General features: G+C 42.3%; 1 protein-coding gene across 11 annotated transcripts in view; it reads right to left on the bottom strand.

Moving 5' to 3' along the window:
- LOC133481290 (discs large homolog 1-like protein) overlaps positions 1-18,622 on the bottom strand; it is a 128,123-nt gene that overhangs the window by 58,482 nt on the left and 51,019 nt on the right. The window contains exon 1 of one of the 11 annotated variants that reach the window (XM_061780479.1): positions 920-2,065. The exons of the other annotated variants lie outside the window; for them this stretch is intronic. Within the exon in view, the coding sequence (XP_061636463.1) occupies positions 920-1,792 (873 nt within the window). The 5' untranslated portion in view covers positions 1,793-2,065. Of the gene's footprint in view, positions 1-919; positions 2,066-18,622 lie in introns of those variants that run through there. 11 annotated transcript variants of the gene reach the window in all.

Genomic DNA, 18,622 nt, shown 5'->3' with positions numbered 1-18,622 from the left:
AAACTGTTAATAGAGATGAATGATTCAGTTTGTGTGGAGAAGGACACCTTTCTGTGCACACTGGGCAGTTGGACAAAGATGATGACAACTACTTTCTCGTTGGCTTGGTAACACAATCTATGATTGAACAGCATGTTGATTCTGTGTTGTCATGGTACGTCATACAGCATAAAAATTAATACCGTTCTTTAACTATTACACTAATAAGGATGTTTCAGTAATAAAACAAACAATATACGCTTTGTTCTACCATGGAGCATTTCCTTTTCTTTACTCCATATTTCCATTTATATTAATACAATGAAGGACTAATTACAATTACTGCATTGACTGCATATACATCAGTTATCATAGATGATCATCTTGTATACCGACTTGATTTAATTTCTTTCCAATATGCAAGTACGTAGCTGAAAGCACAAAGCCTAATTGCTATACCTAACGCTGAAATTAGTACATTACAGTTTTACAACCCCTCGCTCCTTTTGTTAAAAATGTCATTAATTCATCACATTTGGAGAAGGTGTTAAGGTTTTTGGGATAGTAACATCTAAGAACAGCTATAATAAAAAAATGTGACTATATTATAAATGGTAAATGGTCTGCACTTATATAGCGCTTTATCGACACCATCACAGTGCCCAAAGTGCTTTACAAAGCCTCACATTCACCCACATATTCATAAACCAATGGGTGTCTGCTGCCGTGCAAGCCGCTTGCCAGGCCCACTGGGAGCAAATTAGGATTCAGTGTCTTGCTCAAGGACACTTCGACATACAGACAGTCGGAGCCAGGATTCAAACCTGTGACCCTTTGGTCACCGGACAACCCGCTCTACCAACGGAGCCACATGTGGCCTAAAATTAAAAATGGAATAGCATATAATCCATGGAGAATACTTGTTACTAATGCGACCTACCTGCACATGAGCTTGTATTTGTGGAAAGTGGTGTATGTGTGAGGATGGTTCCATGCAGCGTAAATTCCACATATAGGAATCATTGGGCCATGGTCGGGTCCCGGCTTTTCCTTTGGTTTTGCTGTTTGTGGGACTTTTTGTCACGGTGTCTCTCAAGTTTGGGAAATTTCCTCGAGAGGCTCTGTTGGCCAGGTGTGTGGGCAATGTACTCCAGCCGTAACCACGCAGTGCTGAACACAGCGGTATTTGTGGCGAGTGAAATGGATGGATAGAAAGGGACTGTGAGCAGTGGGGCAGAGGAGTAGGATAATGATGTTGGTACTGCTGGAACAAGGAATTGTGACTGTTTGAATGGGTCTGTGCCGGCTGCGGCTGATGGTGGTGATAGAGTTGATGTGATGAAGGCGAGGAGAGTGGGCGACCAGGTGAGGCTGGAAGGTGAAACTGTTGCTGGTTTGGAGAAAGATGCTGCAGCTGGTGATGGCTTGGCGAGGTGTAGATCTGCTGGTTGCTTGCTGAGTGCAGTAGATGATTTTGTGATCGTGGAGAGAGTTGATAGTTCTGTAAGGGTGGCGCTAGTTGATGACATGGAGATGGTGGGGCTATATGGTAATAGCTAGGAGAAGGTGAAGGAAGAAGATGTTTGGGCGAATGACATCCTTGTTTTGGCAAATGAGAATTGTGCTTTGGTGAATGTAGGGGGGACCGCTGTAATTGAGTTGTCTGTACTTGCAGTAATTTCTGGCTATGCTTCGAGAAATTGTGGCTCTTGCTTGACTTGCACTTCCCTTTGCCAGATTTCCCCTTAGAAGATCCACTGCTGGGCTTTTTAGGACTACAACAGAATTCATGGCTGTGGAAGTAAGTAGTCATAGCTGCGGATACATATACTTAAACACAACATACAGTAAGAGGTAGTCCTGACTTCTTTGACTTCTCTCCGTCCCACTACATCATTGCCTTTACAGGGATAAAACACAGTAGCTCTTCAGAATCACTTGTGTCCACATAATCTAGGTCAGGCCATTAAAGAACAACCAAAATCTGCAATATTGGACTGGATTTCCACTTTTCTTTGTCCATTTGTCTCAGTACATTAAGATCATTTGTGGGGACTTTTTCCATGTCTGCTGCTTTGACAACAGCATGAACTGAACTCCTAAAAACCAAAGCATTGTCTTTGAGTGTGTTTGGAGTACATGAAATCCATCACCATCTTTGTGAGTTACAACGTCAAAAGTAATAAGATCAAAATTTCTGACATATACGATGAAAAGCAGAAGGAACCTTGGAGGGGTTTAGCTTCCTTTCAGTCTTTGGTTTCGGACTGAATGGACAAAAACAGTTCAAGTCAGGTCCTGCACTCCAAAGGAAGATTTTTCTTTGAATTTCCACAAATAGGCTGTCCACCAGTTATTCTTCTCTCAGGTGATGCTTATCATCCAACGTCAGTATGTTGTTAAAACATACTCCAGCTATGTTTCTGAAATCCCAGTCACTCCATTGGCGATGTTGTCAATTTATATTCCAGAAGGGGAGATGGGAACCCATAGTTAAACACTCATATCTTTGTCCTGTTAAAGATTTAACACCAGGAAAATTGTAGTCAGAAAGAATAAAAAATATCTTTGCTTGTCATGCCTTGATATTAAAAACTTCACATTAACGCACATCTATGGACAATTCTTTCCTCTTAGCTGCTCTCATATCTGTACTCCCTCCCGCTTGTTTAAGTCTCTGTCCCCATCTCGAAAACTCTCTCTCTCTCTCTCTCTCTCTCTCTCTCTCTCTCTCTCTCTCTTCCCGGACTGCCCAATTAGAGGCTTCCCTGGTCTTCTACACATGACAGCAGCCAGGCATGACTAATCGATCGGAAACCAGGAATAGAGGTCACAGCCAGTGTGTAAGAGTATGATGAGTTCTGAGCTGTGATTGGTGGAGACCAGTGCGATCACCCTTTTTGTTCTTCTTTTAAAAGCAAAACATGGCAATCTGGGACAGCTGGAATACACAAAAGTTGACCTATTTACGTTCAAGAATGTGTCTGTACATGTATATCTGCTAGATCTAGATCTTGCAGCAACCAGGTAAAGGTTATTTCAATCAACTGAAGAGCATATTCACACGTTATTAAATTGTGACCTGGGGGCTAACATTCTGATGAGCATACTTACAAAGTGATTTAAAAAGTATGAAAAAGTATATAATATTTGTAAATATTGAGTAGCATAGGTAACAAATGGAGACTGGAAAAGATTTCAATATCGACTTGTTATTGTTTTTAATTTTCCCCTGATTTAAAGAAACATTTACATTATGTTGTATTATAACTTATTTTTCCAATACTGACTTATAGTCAGTTAAATATACTGAAGCAGAAAATGTAATGAAAAATTAACTTGTGAATCCCTCTGTCTCTAGCTACATAAAATCACCGTTTCATTTAAGCTATGCTTATAGACTTGCTTATGCTTATATAGACTTATAGTTAGCTAAAAATATTGAAGCAGAAAATGTAATGAAAAATTAACGTGAATCCCTCTGTCTCTAGCTACATAAAATCAGTTTCATTTAAGCTATGCTTAGTATAGTATTGGAAATTAGAGTGTTGAAAGCTATAGATTTTTTTCTATTGATGCTACTGTAGCGGACATGCCACGCAAAAGATGCCACCCGGCACCCCAGCACTACCGCCGCTTCCCGCCGAGGTAGACATTAACTCCAGAGTCACACGCAGACTCTAAACGGATCAACGCAATAAACTATCTTCAACAAGACACAGACATTTGCTTTGCCATGCCGACGCTTAGTGAATCACGGCTGCCTGGCACTTCAAAGCGGAGACCCTAAGTTAATTAACTCCCTGCCAGTCGAAGGATTACACCCTTTTGACTACTGCCATTTGGGAGTTTGAACAGGCAACAGCGACACCCGCGGGCGACGGAACGACACTACAGACATGGGTTCATAAGACAGTCTGTGACTCGACTGGGAGTGAATAGTTTAAGAACTTTACATGAACACCTCTAGTGACTGTATTGCTGCAAACCTGAATGTCTGACATCGAATATGTTGTTAACTGAACCAGATGTAATGTTGTGGTAAGAACACATCGGATGATCCCCAGCCGCAGCTTCCTGCAAGCGATCCGAGCCACCCTGCTTGGTGGCCCGATCTCAGTCTGAGGGAACGGAGGCGGACGCTCTGAACGTCTGGCAAACAGACACACGAGAGACGTCCTGCCTGAGAACTCGTTGGCCTCCTGCTTCTCCTCCCTTTTTTCCTCCGTTCCGTCGAATCCACCTGTTCCTGGTGTGGACTGGACCGGCCGAACACTCGGGAGCCTGACTCGCCTGCCTCAAACGTGTTCCAGACACGTAAGTCCAACATTGCGGTATACTAAAAGTACGGATTAGTGCATATTTGGGTTTATATTTGAAAAGGACAGTTTTACACCACACACCCACCCGGCCGCACCCGCGACCACAATCACACCTCTGACTTCTGCGTTAACCATTCATGAACAGGATGTGAGACGCATCTTCAACCAACAAAAGATTAACACAGCGGCAGGCCCGGACCATGTGTCCCCATCCTGCCTCAAAGTCTGCGCGGACCAGCTCGCTCTAATCTTCACTCAGATCTTCAATAGATCTCTGGAACTGTGCGAAGTTCCATCCTGTTTCAAACGCTCCACCATCATTCCAGTCCCCAAGAAACCTGCAATCTCGGGTCTGAATGACTACAGGCCTGTCGCTTTGACATCTGTGGTCATGAAGTCCTTTGAACGTCTCGTGCTGGACCACCTCAAGAGTGTCACAAGTCCCCTGCTGGACCCCCTGCAGTTTGCCTACCAAGCGAACAGGTCTGCGGATGATGCAGTCAACATGGGACTGCACTTCATCCTAGAACACCTCGACAGTGCAGGGACCTACGCGAGGATCCTGTTCGTGGACTTCAGCTCAGCGTTCAACACTATCATCCCTGAACTCCTTTCATCCAAGCTTCTCCAGCTCAGCGTCTCACCTGCCATCTGCCAGTGGATTTACAGCTTTCTGACGGGCAGGACACAGCAGGTGAGGCTGGGGGAGACCATCTCATCCACATGCAGCATCAGCACTGGGGCGCCCCAAGGTTGTGTCCTCTCTCCGCTGCTCTTCTCTCTCTACACGAACGACTGCACCTCAGCGAACCCGACTGTCAAACTCCTGAAGTTTGTAGATGACACCACTGTCATCGGCCTCATCAAGGATGGTGACGAGTCTGCATATCGACAGGAAGTGGAGCGGCTGGAGCTGTGGTGCGGCCGACACAACCTGGAGCTGAACACGCTCATGACTGTAGAGATGATCGTGGACTTCAGGAGGCATCCTTCGCCACAGCTGCCCCTCACGTTGTCCAGCCGCCTTGTGTCAACCGTCGAGACCTTCAAGTTCCTGGGAATTACAATCTCTCAGGACCTGAAGTGGGCGACTAACATCAACTCCGTCCTCAAAAAGGCCCAGCAGAGGATGTACTTCCTGTGGCTTCTGAGAAAGCACGGCCTGCCACCGGAGCTGCTGAGACAGTTCTACACAGCGGTCATCGAATCAGTCCTGTGTTCTTCCATCACAGTCTGGTTCGGTGCTGCTACAAAAAAGGACAAACTCCGACTGCAACGGACAATCAAAACTGCTGAAAGGATTGTCGGTACCCCCCTACCCACCATTGAGGACTTGCACGCTGCCAGAACTAAGACAAGGGCGTGCAAAATCCTCTCGGACCCTCCGCACCCAGGTCACCAGCTCTTCCAGCTCCTACCCTCAGGTAGGCGCTACCGATCAATGCAAACTAGAACTAGTAGACATTCCAACAGCTTCTTCCCTCTTGCGATCAACTTCTTAAACACCTGACCTACAATTCCATTACAACATGCTGGCAATTTTTTGACTTCGTTGTCACATTTCTGTGGGGCCAATTATGTATTACTCGTGCACTCACTGTAGTTGTCTCACCATGCTGCACTATTTGCATATACTGGCCACTCTTGCCAGAGTAGCATCTGCTCCATTGCACACTGTTTGAGGAGTATCTGTAACATTTGCACAACCAACATTGTCCCAGATTATCGCACTACTCGTCACTTTAAACCGCATACACTCCTTGAAGTCTCAGCGCCCCTTGCACAATGGTCATTGCACCGGTCTATTGCAATATTAGTCATTCGAACTGCTCTAAGTGCTACAGGACTCTGCATCTTTTTGCACAATTGTTTTTTGTCAATGTCTCCAAAGTGTTCTGTAAATTGACTGTCTGTTGTACTAGAGCGGCTCCAACTACCGGAGACAAATTCCTTGTGTGTTTTGGACATACTTGGCAAATAAAGATGATTCTGATTCTGATTAATGAGACCAGGAGTCCTCAGCTATACGCATTCACTACACGCCCATTCTGCTCATCTCACGTCATAAATCCCTTCCTTCGCCAATGTTCATCTGTACCTTGTTTGTTTTGTGTTTTTCTGTGTTTTATCCTGTAGAAACCCCTTTTTATTATTAAATGTTCTATAAACTTCACCACTTCCATTGATTGTGTGTGTGTTTGGGTTCGGAACGAAACCTCTAGAAAGTCTAGAACTCAAAGTTTCTAAGTAGCTACCTTCCGATAAGAGACTGATTATAAAGGTTTGTCGACATTTTGCCTCAAGTTAAACTTGTAAAAATATGATGTGGTGCCCCTCATATATATCAAATATCTTGATTTATAACGCTGTAATTTAAAATTACGATAACCCGGAAGTGATGCAGGCGCCACTTCCAACTTCCATTGTTTCCTTCTAAATTAAGCACAATTCTTACCAATCCCATAAACGCTAAACTACCTACAGTTCAGGTACAGAATGCGTAAATTATATTACTGTGTAAAGTTACTTCCTACCTTTGGCAATCTACAGCTGGAATTTAAGAATATAAACGTGGCTTGCTGATTTGTACGCCAGTTGATTACATAAGCCAGAAATTGCTTTCAGGTTCAAATCTATAATGTCAGTTAATATATGGTACAATTTGCTCCAAGAAAAATGCTAGAGAGAAAGCTCGATAAGGGACATTATAAAGAAGCACCCACGTAAAGGGAGCAGAGAGATAAGGGTGGTTGAGATGAGAGAAAGCCTGGTATGGTGTGTTAGTGTACAAGTCCACAGTGTAAAGTGCTGCCAGTGCTGCAGGCTAGCTGCTCAGTCAGGAGAGGCAGATGAGCAAGAAGAATAGGCAGTTGATAACACAGTGTTAAATGAAGCCAACACTAAAATATTGCTAGAAGGTAAACGGGCAAGGGGCGGGGGCATATATGAAATGAGTGTAGTGGAATGAGGCAGACATTGTATGTTGCCATGAAATGAGGATAGCGTAAGGATAGTGTAAAATAAGCAAAGAAACAACCAAAATCTTCAATTACAATTAGTAAAATTACTTGTGTGATACAGTATGTTTACTTCCTGCACTTTAACATTACAAATACTGTATTTTTGAATACTTTAAACGGAATGTGCAATTTCTTTTTTTTTTTTTTTTTAATTCAAACAAGTTCCCAGTTATGCTTTTGCAAAAATACCCTGAAGACCAAGAATTATAGATGTATCTTTACAGCATATTTCTTGCCATGGTGGAATGATCTCTTTTTAAGGGTGGATCTGTCTCATGCAATGTGCCAGCCCTCATCTCGCCCCACATACTGTCAAGATAATGACAAACCCTGGCTTTAGTTAGAATGACAACCAGTGGGCTGGAACCTGCGGACCTTTGCCTGTCTCCTCTTCCACCCTGCTCAGCCAGGGGCGCCGCCAGGGGGTGGCCATGGCCCCCCCATACATTTGCTGGCCACCCCACCGGCCGCCCCACTTGCCAATCAGTCACATAGATCCCAGCATCAGTTATGTGTTTCACACCAGGTGCACAGCCAGCCAGGCACTGGTGGCCCCATAATAGTGTATTTAATAGCGGAAATGTTCCACCTCCCTGTCCCGATTTGTTTCGTTGGCAGAAAACTTCCATAAATCCCCGCCACACATAACAGCTGGGCAGAAGTGCAGAACAGCTTGCTCAAAGACAAATAATTATAATTTTCTTATAACACCTACTATAGATGCATTAGTCAATGCCAATATGTTGTTAACTTGAATAATAAATCATGTGAATTACAAACTTTAAACAATAAGTGATTTGTCACCTGATGAAGTAGAACGGAAGACTTGGTTCAGTGCCAAATCCCCCTATCCATTCTGTGCTATCCTCCTGTGTAATTCAATGCCCTGCCAAGTCAAAAACATGTACTATATCTAAGGATCAAGTTTACAATAGTGGAACCCAATACAGAAAGGGAACAACAAGATGATTTCCCATACACTGATATGAAAAATAATGGCCTAATACAGTCGGCACAGAGGACAAATTTCAAGGGAATAAACGCAGTATGTACTTTCACGCATACGGTGCAGGTTTGATTCCCGATTAGTGTTCCAATACCCAGCCACTGCCAGTCCCAAGGCCAGATTAAAAAGAACAAACAAAAAAACAAAAAAATAAAATAAATGGGTGTGTTGTGTCATGAAGGGCATTCGGCATAAAAACTGTGCCAAACAAACTGTGCGAGTGACTCTGGTGAGCCCTGACAGCCCTTTCAAATTCCAAAAATACACGTTGGGTTAATTGAAGACTTTAGATTGTCCTTAAGTGGGAATGTGAACCCTCCTGATATGGTCACTCTTTTAGAAAAAAACTAAACAAAACATGAACCTAACCTTGTTAAACATACATCCCAAACCTAATTTGCAATAACAAGATGGCGCTTATGGACGTCTCTGTTACGTGCTTACTAGTATTGTCGATGTTTTTCGTCCGTCTTTGAAGACATTACGCGCTTCACTTATACAAGGGAAGACTTGCTAAACATCAGGGAGTCTACCCCGGACTTTCATTCACCAACTTTCGCAAATCCGCTCAATTCAAGTCGTTTGAACGCCTTGTGCTGGACCACCTCAAGAGCGTCACAGGTCCCCTGCTGGAGCCCCTGCAGTTTTCCTACTGCGCAAACAGCTCTGCAGATGATGCAGTCAACATGGGACTGCACTTCATCCTAGAACACCTCAACGACGCGGGGACCTATGTGAGGATCCTATTCATGGACTTCAGATCTGGGTTCAACACCATCATCCCCGAACGTCTCTCCTCCAAGCTTCTCCAGCTAAGCGTCTCGCCTGCCATCTGCCAGTGGGTTTACAGCTACCTGACGGGCAGGACACAGCAGGTGAGGCTGGGGGACACCACTTCATCTACATGCACCACCAGCACCGGGGCGCCCCAAGGTTGTGTCCTCTCTCCACTGCTCTTCTCTCTACACGAACAACTGCCCCTCAACGCACACGGCTGTCAAACTCCTGAAATTTGTTGTGACACCACAGTCATCGGCCTCATCAAAGACTGTGACGAGTCTGCGTATCGACAGGAAGTAGAGCGGCTGGAGCTGTGGTACGGCCGATACAACCTGGAGCTAAATACGCTCAAGACTGTAGAGATGATCATGGACTTCAGGAGGCATCCTTCGCCACAGCTGCCCCTCACGCTGTCCAACTCCCCTGTGCCAACCGTCAAGACCTTCAAGTTCCTGGGAATTATAGTCTCTCAGGACCTGAAGTGGGAGATCAACATCAACTCCATCCTCAAAAAGGTCCAGCAGAGGATGTACTTTCTGCGGCTTCTGACGAGCCACGGCCTACCACAGGAGCTGCTGAGGCAGTTCTACACAGCAGTCATCGAATCAGTCCTGTGTTCTTCCATCACAGTCTGGTTTGGTGCTGCTACAAAAAAGGACAAACTCCGAATGCAACCGACAATCAAAACTGCTGAAAAGATTGTCGGTACCCCCCTACCCACCCTTGAGGACTTGCACGCTGCCAGAACTAAGACAAGAGCATGCAAAATCCTCCTGGACCCTCCACATCCCGGTCACCAGCTCTTCCAGCTCCTTCCCTCAGGTAGGCGCTACCGATCAATGCAAACTAGAAAATAGTAGACATTCCAACAGCTTCTTCCCTCTTGCAATCAACTTCTTAAACAGCTAACCTATAATTCCATTACAACAAGCTGGCAATTTTTTGACTTGACTTTGTTGTCACATTTCTGTGGGGCCAATTATGTATTACTCGTGCACTCACTGTAGTTGTCTCGCCATGCTGCACTATTTGCATATACTGGCCACTCATGCCAGAGTAGCATCTGCACCATTTGCACACTGATTGAGGAGTATCTGTAACATTTGCACAACCATTGTCCCAGATTATCGCACTACTCGTCACTTTAAACCGCATACACTCCTTGAAGTCTCAGCGCCCTTTGCACAATGGTCATTGCACCGGACTATTGCGATATTAGTCATTCGAACTGCTCTAAGTGCTAGAGGACTCTGCATCTTTTTGCACAACTGTTTTTTGTCAATGTCTTTATGTCTCCAAAGTGTTCTGTAAATTGACTTTCTGTTGTACTAGAGCGGCTCCAACATCTCTTCCAGCTCCTCCCCTCAAGGAGGCGCTACCGATCAATGCAAACTTAAACAAGTAGACATTCCAACAGCTTCTTCTCCCTTGCCATTAATTTCTTAAACTTACAATTCCATTGAAAAATGCTGCCAATTTTGTCTTAAGTTTATTGTCACATCTCTGTCGGGACAATTATACATTACTTGTGCACTCACTGTAATAGTCTCGCCACGCTGCACTATTTGCATATCTGTTGTTGACCAATACTGGCCACTCATGTGCCTGAGTAGCATCTGCAACATTTGCACAATCGACATTGTTCCAGATTATCGCACTATTCGTCACTTTAAACTGCACACAATTCCTGAAGTCTCTGCGCCCTTTGCACAATGGTCACTACACCGGACTATTGTTCTATTAGTCATTTCAAACTTCTCTAATTTCTGGAGGAATCTGCATCTTTTTGCACATTGTCAAATAAATAAATAAATACAAATGTACCAGGGGCACGGTGGCCGACTGGTTAGAGCGTCAGCCTCACAGTTCTGAGGACCCGGGTTCAATCCCCGGCCCCGCCTGTGTGGAGTTTGCATGTTCTCCCCGTGCCTGCGTGGGTTTTCTCCGGGTACTCCGGTTTCCTCCCACATCCCAAAAACATGCATGAATTGGAGACTCTAAATTGCCCGTAGGCATGACTGTGAGTGCGAATGGTTGTTTGTTCCTATGTGCCCTGCGATTGGCTGGCAACCAGTTCAGGGTGTACCCCGCCTCCTGCCCGATGACAGCTGGGATAGGCTCCAGCACGCCCGCGACCCTAGTGAGGAGAAGCGGCTCAGAAAATGGATGGATGGATGGATGGTACCAGCATTACCACATTACTGGTAATCTTGTATTGCTCAGTGACTGTTTTTTTCGTGTCTTTGTGTCTCAAAAGTATTCTCTGTCAATTGACTGTCTGTTGTCGTACTAGAGCGGCTCCAACTACCGGTGACAAATTCCTTGTGTCTTTGACATACTTGAAGAATAAAGATGATTCTGATGTGTCATTGCTCTAGGTATATAATGATTTACTTTAACCATCTTGTTTTCAGCTAGTGTTTTGTCTTTTGTCTTTGTCATACTTGGCGAATAAATATGATTCTGATTCTGATAAAGCACACCTTCCAAATAGTAGACATACACACAAAAGAGATATTCCATTATTTAATCCAACACACCTTTTAGTTTTTCCACAAAAAAAGTTAATTGTACATGCACAAAAGTATTTAATCCCAACAAAACACAGTCATCCTCTATGTTGCTCACAGACTCTAGCGGTCACACAGAATTTAGATGGTATCTGGAGAACCTGGTTATTACTGTATGCGTGGCGCGATTTATCAAATGATCTAAAATGTTTATTGTCGAGACAGTCTTTCATGGTTCAAAAATGGTTTCCATTTTGGGATTGTAGAAGTCGGTCATTGTTGTTTTAACACACGCATGTGCAATGTGCAGATGATTTCAGCATACACACTGTTTTTCAGTTGAAAACAGTGATGGATAAACAGCCCCCAGATACAGTAGATGACCATTTGGACTCATATTCATACCTACTGGCAATTTAGTGACTTTAGATACATGTCTGTGGCCTTTCGGGAAAGCCGGGTACATGGAGAGAACCCACAGAAACACTGTGAGAACAGCTACATAGGAAGACCCAATACTAATTAATTACATTTGTATAGCAGAACTTTGTTGTGCACTTACACTATATTGTGGTAATACTCATTAGACAGAGGTCAATGAAATGATTACTCATTGTCATCTTATGTGTGCTGATTATGTCAGCATAGACAGAGAAGAGGATGGAGGGAGACAAGTGGAGAGAGTGGATAGTGGGTCTGCGTGTGTGAGGGGGAAGAGTGAACTGATATGAAAGCATCATCCCACACACTGAAGATGTTGCAACATGCATTTTCAATACAAAAACTCATATGTACTGCAACTCAAGCCACTGTGTAGTTATACATCTGTGCAAAAGTAAGTGATTTCAGTGGGTATTTAAAGCCCTTTAGATGTTAATTTTTGGGGGTTTCTCTTGAACTCATGTTATGCTCTGCTTGGTGATCACTACAACACCATCACCATGACAACAGTTGATGCCACCTACAATAATGGCAAGCTTAATAAGGGCAATGGTGTTCCAGGTTGTAAACATGTTCTCTAGATGTATCCACTGACCACTCGTGTAAACAACTGATATTTTGCATTGCAATGTACGTGTGCGCAGAGTCCTGGGCAATGTTGGTGTATTGATATACAGTCAATCAATTGTAATATTAATAAGTGATCAGCAGAGGGACCTGGTTAGACATGCTAAAAGGTTAGCATCAAAAACCGATCGAACAACACATGGAGCAGCCCACAGTGTTATATACTTATTTTTGTGTATGATAACTATTAAAGAGGACACTGGAAACAATTACACGCCTGCATTTACTGTATCCTTCATCAGAATGTGACAAACAAATGCACGTTGCAACAGTCTACACTTGGGGGGAAGAGCCACGGCATTATTGAAGGGACAAAACCTCTGGTGTATACAACATGCTTTGCTTAAACTAATGTACTCAAATATACAAATATTAATGCATATATTAAAACATAGGTACTAAATAACATTTATTAAAAACAAATGAATAGTGTTAGGAATGTGCTAATGACTAAAGTATAACTGGGCATGAAAAGAAATGATTTCAAGTCTCGCTGAACTATTGCGCATTACTACAGTGCATTTAAATACAGGTAGACTTCATAGAAACGATTTTATACTTCTACTACTTCTAGAGACGGAAAATGTCTGCTGGTTTTCACGTTATGTGTATGTTAATCTGTATTTTTTAACATCATAATATATATCAGAGTTCAAGAAAACCGCAATGTAATTTTTTTTCCAATATCGTGCAACCCTAATTTTCAGACAGCTCCTGTAGCCGCAACTACTGCCAAGATGATATCAGGATTAACGAAGACTATCAGACATGATGCATTGAGAATGTCAAGCATGTCTGAAAATGTTAATGCTCAAGTCAATGCTTTTAATGGTCAAGTTTTTCCAAAATGTACATCTGTCTTGATGTGAATGTCAAGTCAGATAAGAGTCTGGTTCTTACAGCAAAATGCAATAGGTCGATATGAACACTGCATTAATAGTATAAAAAATACTATTAAAAATTTGTAAAAGGAGTGTTCATTTTTTAAATAAATTAATCCTAAGGATTTTGTTGAGTAGTTCAAATTTTTTTATTTTATTACTTGACAAAAATGTGGTTGTTTGGAAGCCCATAGCAGACATCAATTTCTTCACACTTCTGTACCACAGCATCGCTGCTTTGCTATGCACTGTATTTTCTCCAAGTATGCAAGTAGGCTTGTAGGAGGTGAAGAATCTCGGGGAAAGTGTGAAGATTTATAAAAATACAAATATACCACTCTAAAGATAACCACATAGAGTTAGGTTAATGAAGGTGTTTTTATGATTTTTCCTTTGTACACTACCACAAACAATAGATTTGAAATGACGGAAACATAGACTCTCAGCTTTAATTGTATAGGTTATTCGAGAGGTTCTGGACTCCAGACATCAGGCTTACTTCAGAGGCTTTTCATGCTTTTGAGCTGCTGAAAATGGAGGAACTCTGCAAAATGGCAGTAACTCCAAAGTGAAAAATACTTATCCAGCCATCCATCCATCTTCTCTACTAAAGATGAAAGTCGACACTTACCTCATATTTTGGTTGTTTTATTTCAAATCCCCTGTGGTGGTATACAATCATTTGTGTCTTTTTTTCCATTAAAACATTAAATATGTTTAAAAATAAACATGGCTAAAGACTACCAACAAATTAATATTCAATTGTTGAGAAAAAGCATTAAACTGTTTTTCACCATCTCATTTGCGCTGATTTTTTAAGCAGGGCAACGAACTAGCCCAATGACGCATGTAGGTTGGGGCGTATACTTTGTGGCGTGAGTTGGCCCTCCCACACTATATAAGTACTGAGCGCCGTCATTCCATCAGAGGCCATTCAGCACAATTGTGAGTTCCGTAATTTCTTGTGTATAATGCGCATTTCTTTCCCCAAACATTTGTCAACATGCGTACATGAGAAAATGAAAAAAAAACTTTCACATTTTATAAATTATGCCGCCTTCTAGAGGTTATGAAAATGCTGTGCACTTTCATTCCAATATGCCATCGCCACTTAGGTTATGAGAAAGGTGTACAATTTCATTCCAATATGCCATCGCCACCTAGAGGTTATGAAAAAGATCTAGCCTACACTTTCATTCCAATATGACAGGGGTACGTATGACTGCATATATGTACAGTTGTGCTCATACGTTTACAAATTCTGGCAGAATGTGTGAAATATATATATATATATTTTTTTTTTTTTCATTTTTTTTTTTTTTTTTTTTTATAAATACGACTGATGACTGAACAACAACCATCAGTAATTTCTTTATGGTTGTGTTTTGTTTAATAATAATGTTTTTCTGAAATGCTTGACAGTTTAATTTGGATCCCATTAAAATAAAATTAAATGTGTTTCGCCTGGCCCTTCATGTTTTCTTTAAAGAATTTCACCCATCTTACAAATTCTGCCTGGGTAATCAAACACATGAGCACAAATGTGTGTTTTCTCATTTACTAAATAAAAGTAGGGATGTGCCGGCACGGTGAGGGACTGGTTAGCACATCTGCCTCACAGTTCTGGGGACCGGGGTTGAAATCCCAGCCCCGCCTGTGTGGAGTTTGCATGTTCTCCCCGTGCTTAGGTGGGTTTTCTCTGGGCACTCCGGTTTCCTCCCACATCCCAAAAACATGCGTGGTAGGTTGATTGAAGACTCTAAATTGCCTGTAGGAGTGAATGTGTATGCGAATGGTTGTTTGTTTCTATGTGCCCTGCGATTGGCTGGCGACCAGTTTAGGGTGTACCCCGCCTCTTGCCGAAGATAGCTGGGATAGGCACCAGCAGCCCGCGACCCTGGTGAGGATAAGCGGTAAAGAAAATGGATGGATGGATGGATGAATGAAGTAGGGATGTGAATTTATAAATAAGAGCAAGTAAATAAAATACAGCATTACGTGTTCAAATAAAGTGCTTAACTTCAGAATAATTCTTTTAAAAAAAACTAACAAAATACAGATAATTTGATCACATGGGTAGAAGAAAAATCATTGTAAAAATGCATTATATATAGGTAGAAGGTTTTTCCAGATTTTTTAGGTCAAATCTGGGGGTGCACATGGGTGTACATTATACACAAGAAGTTATGGTACTTATAGTTTGGCCCATTTCTACCACTACATCATGCAGTTAGCAATCCCGCCATGCCTCTTCTTAGTTTTTCTTTTCCTTTCAGTCATTTGAAAGGCCCTTTCCAGAAGTTCCAGGACTAGTGTCACAGAAGATATATTTCAAATCCAAATTACGAACAACAAATTTCCTCCTACGCAGTATTCCCCTGGAGTCTTAACGCACTTTCCCAGCCTTCACTGCCACGTCTAATACATTCCTGAAAGGATTCTTCCTGGATCCTCCGCTGCTTGGTCATCACAGCCATCTTGATCGACAAGATGAACCAAAAACCGCAGGATCTCTTTGTTGACGTGCTGATTGATCGTCTGGCCCACATAGAAAGGGAAAACTCGAACTTTGCAGTTTATGTTTGAAATATAACTTTTCTGAGACTAGTCTTGGAACTTTTCTGACATGCCTCATAAATCTAAGTTATTATTATTATTAATCATTTTATTAATTTAAATAAATAAAGAATGTTTCTTCACTGGATGAGATTGCCAAACAAGCTATCCGATTCCCTTCTAATTTTCTCATTATACTAAGTTTGCTCTTTAGCATTTCTCTCCCTCCGTCAATTCACTTCTACACCGGTCTATCCATCTGTACCCCATTTCCTATGACCACTAAACTCCCCTTTAAGGCTTTTAGAGCTCTTTCTTAAGCGGCAGAATGACTTTAATACTTCTGTTTTACTACTCATCCATAATACATAAGAGGGTAGGGAAGTAGGAGGTGGAGTGTGAGACAGTACCACTCCAGAGCAAAAACAGTGGACAAGAGTGGAATTAGCCCTGAAAGCGATACACAAACTCAAACGATGCTACAAGGTGGATTCTGAAACACATCAATAAGAAATCACATTAAAATAATTTAAGGTGCCGAGTGCCCCAGGCAATATTTACTCCTCCCTAACAGGGAGGTAACTTTACCTAGCCCTTGGCTGAAATAAATCCATCCATCCATCCATTTTCTGAGCCGCTTCTCCTCACTAGGGTCGCGGGCGTGCTGGAGCCTATCTGGTTGCCAGCCAATCGCAGGGCACATACAAACAAACAACATTCGCACTCACATTCACACCTACAGGCAATTTAGAGTCCTCAATTAATGCATGTTTTTTGGGATGTGGGAGGAAACCGGAGTGCCCGGAGAAAACCCTCGCAGGCACGGGGAGAACATGCAAACTCCACACAGGCGGGACCGGGGATTGAACCCCACTCCTCAGAACTGTGAGGCTGACACTCTTACCAGTCGTCCACCGTGCCGCCGCCGAAATAAATAAATAAATAAATCAACTGCCAAGCGACATCTAATGTGATTTGCTTTTGTTCTCAAAAAGAGCACAATACAAGTTAACAAAAGGAGGTTTTGTTTTGTGTGCACTTTTCGTTGTGCATTATCACAGGTACGGTTTATAGTTTACAGTAAAAATTGTTTTTACTTTTCAATTTTGTACATTTCATAGTACGTTTCTACTTTTACTTTAAGATATGAGAATTAGTTGAATTAGTTTGACTACTTTTTACTTTCAAGTCTTTTTTTTGTATCTGAACTTAAACTTTTAAAACACAGTGTAAGTACTTTTGCCACTTTGCATTTGGGTGATACACACAGTTATTGGAAGTTGGAGAGGTTGTAAGGCCACATTATTCACTGCTGATTGTTTCCATCAAAAGACAATCAAACTAACATGTCAGAAAAGTAGGGAGGGCGGTGCAATTAGAACTCCAAGTCCAAGCAAGATTTAATACAATTCTGAAAGGGGGGAGAGAGCAATAAATGTCTACCTTCCAAATTTACAAATAAACACATACCGTAATTTTAAACCCATGTATAATACGAACCCCCAAAGTTGACCTCAAAATTCTGAAAAACCCTTCTACCCATGTATAATGCATTTTTACAATGCCTGATTTTGCTTCTACCCATATGATCAAAACATGAAGTATTACCTATATTTTGTTAGTTTTTTTCAAAGTATTATTCTGAAGTTAAGCACGTTATTTTAATTTTTTTTATTTTTTATTTACTTGCTCTTATTTTGAAATTCACAGCCCTACTTTTATTTAGTAAATTAGAAAACACACAGTTGTTCATGATGGTTGTTGTTCAGTCATCAGTCATATTAAAAAAAAACTATATTTCACAAATTCTGCCAGGGAATGTAAACCTATGAGCACAACTGGACATCTGCAGTCATACGTGCTATGCCCCACGCAGTTTGCCTTCATACACGAGCGCAACGCATGCGTGCGGTTTTGAAAATGTACTGCAGTTCTCCTCCAAGTCGGGGGTATTGGCTAGTTTCCTCTGCATTTTTTGGCCATTTCCGGTAGCCGTTTTTACTTTCCTTTTCGTAACAAGGAACAAAGCAAACAACAACGGCGACCGTGGAACAGTGTCTGCTAGAACAAATGGACCTAGATGACCAGATGATACGTTTAATTATGCTGCAAAATCGATCAAGAAGGCAGCGGCGTAGATGGTATGTAGAACCAAGGGGCACGCTGAGTACGTCATCACAGCATGTGACTAAAACGGACCAATCACGAGAGATGATCTCCGCGGCATTCTACGCACAGCAACAATTTTTGCCGTGTGCGCATCAAGTGACTCAGAGGGGCCGCGCGGGCCAATGCGTCGGTCAAGTGATGCATTGCGGGCGTTGTCGGCTCGAGGAGTATAAAGAAGCCTTTACACTTCTGTGGCTGCCTCAGATTCAACCACGAGAATTACAGATTTTTCAAACTATGGCTGCAAATAACAATTTCCCTAAACGATATGTATGTGTGCGTGAGTGCATGCGTGTGTGTGTGCGTGCGTGTGTGTGTGGTATTAGTGTAA

This window comes from Phyllopteryx taeniolatus, chromosome 7 (genome assembly GCF_024500385.1).
Source record: "Phyllopteryx taeniolatus isolate TA_2022b chromosome 7, UOR_Ptae_1.2, whole genome shotgun sequence".
Classification (NCBI taxonomy): Eukaryota; Metazoa; Chordata; class Actinopteri; order Syngnathiformes; family Syngnathidae; genus Phyllopteryx; species Phyllopteryx taeniolatus.
Note: the sequence above shows the minus strand (reverse complement) of the source record. Positions and strands in the feature narration are given on the sequence as shown.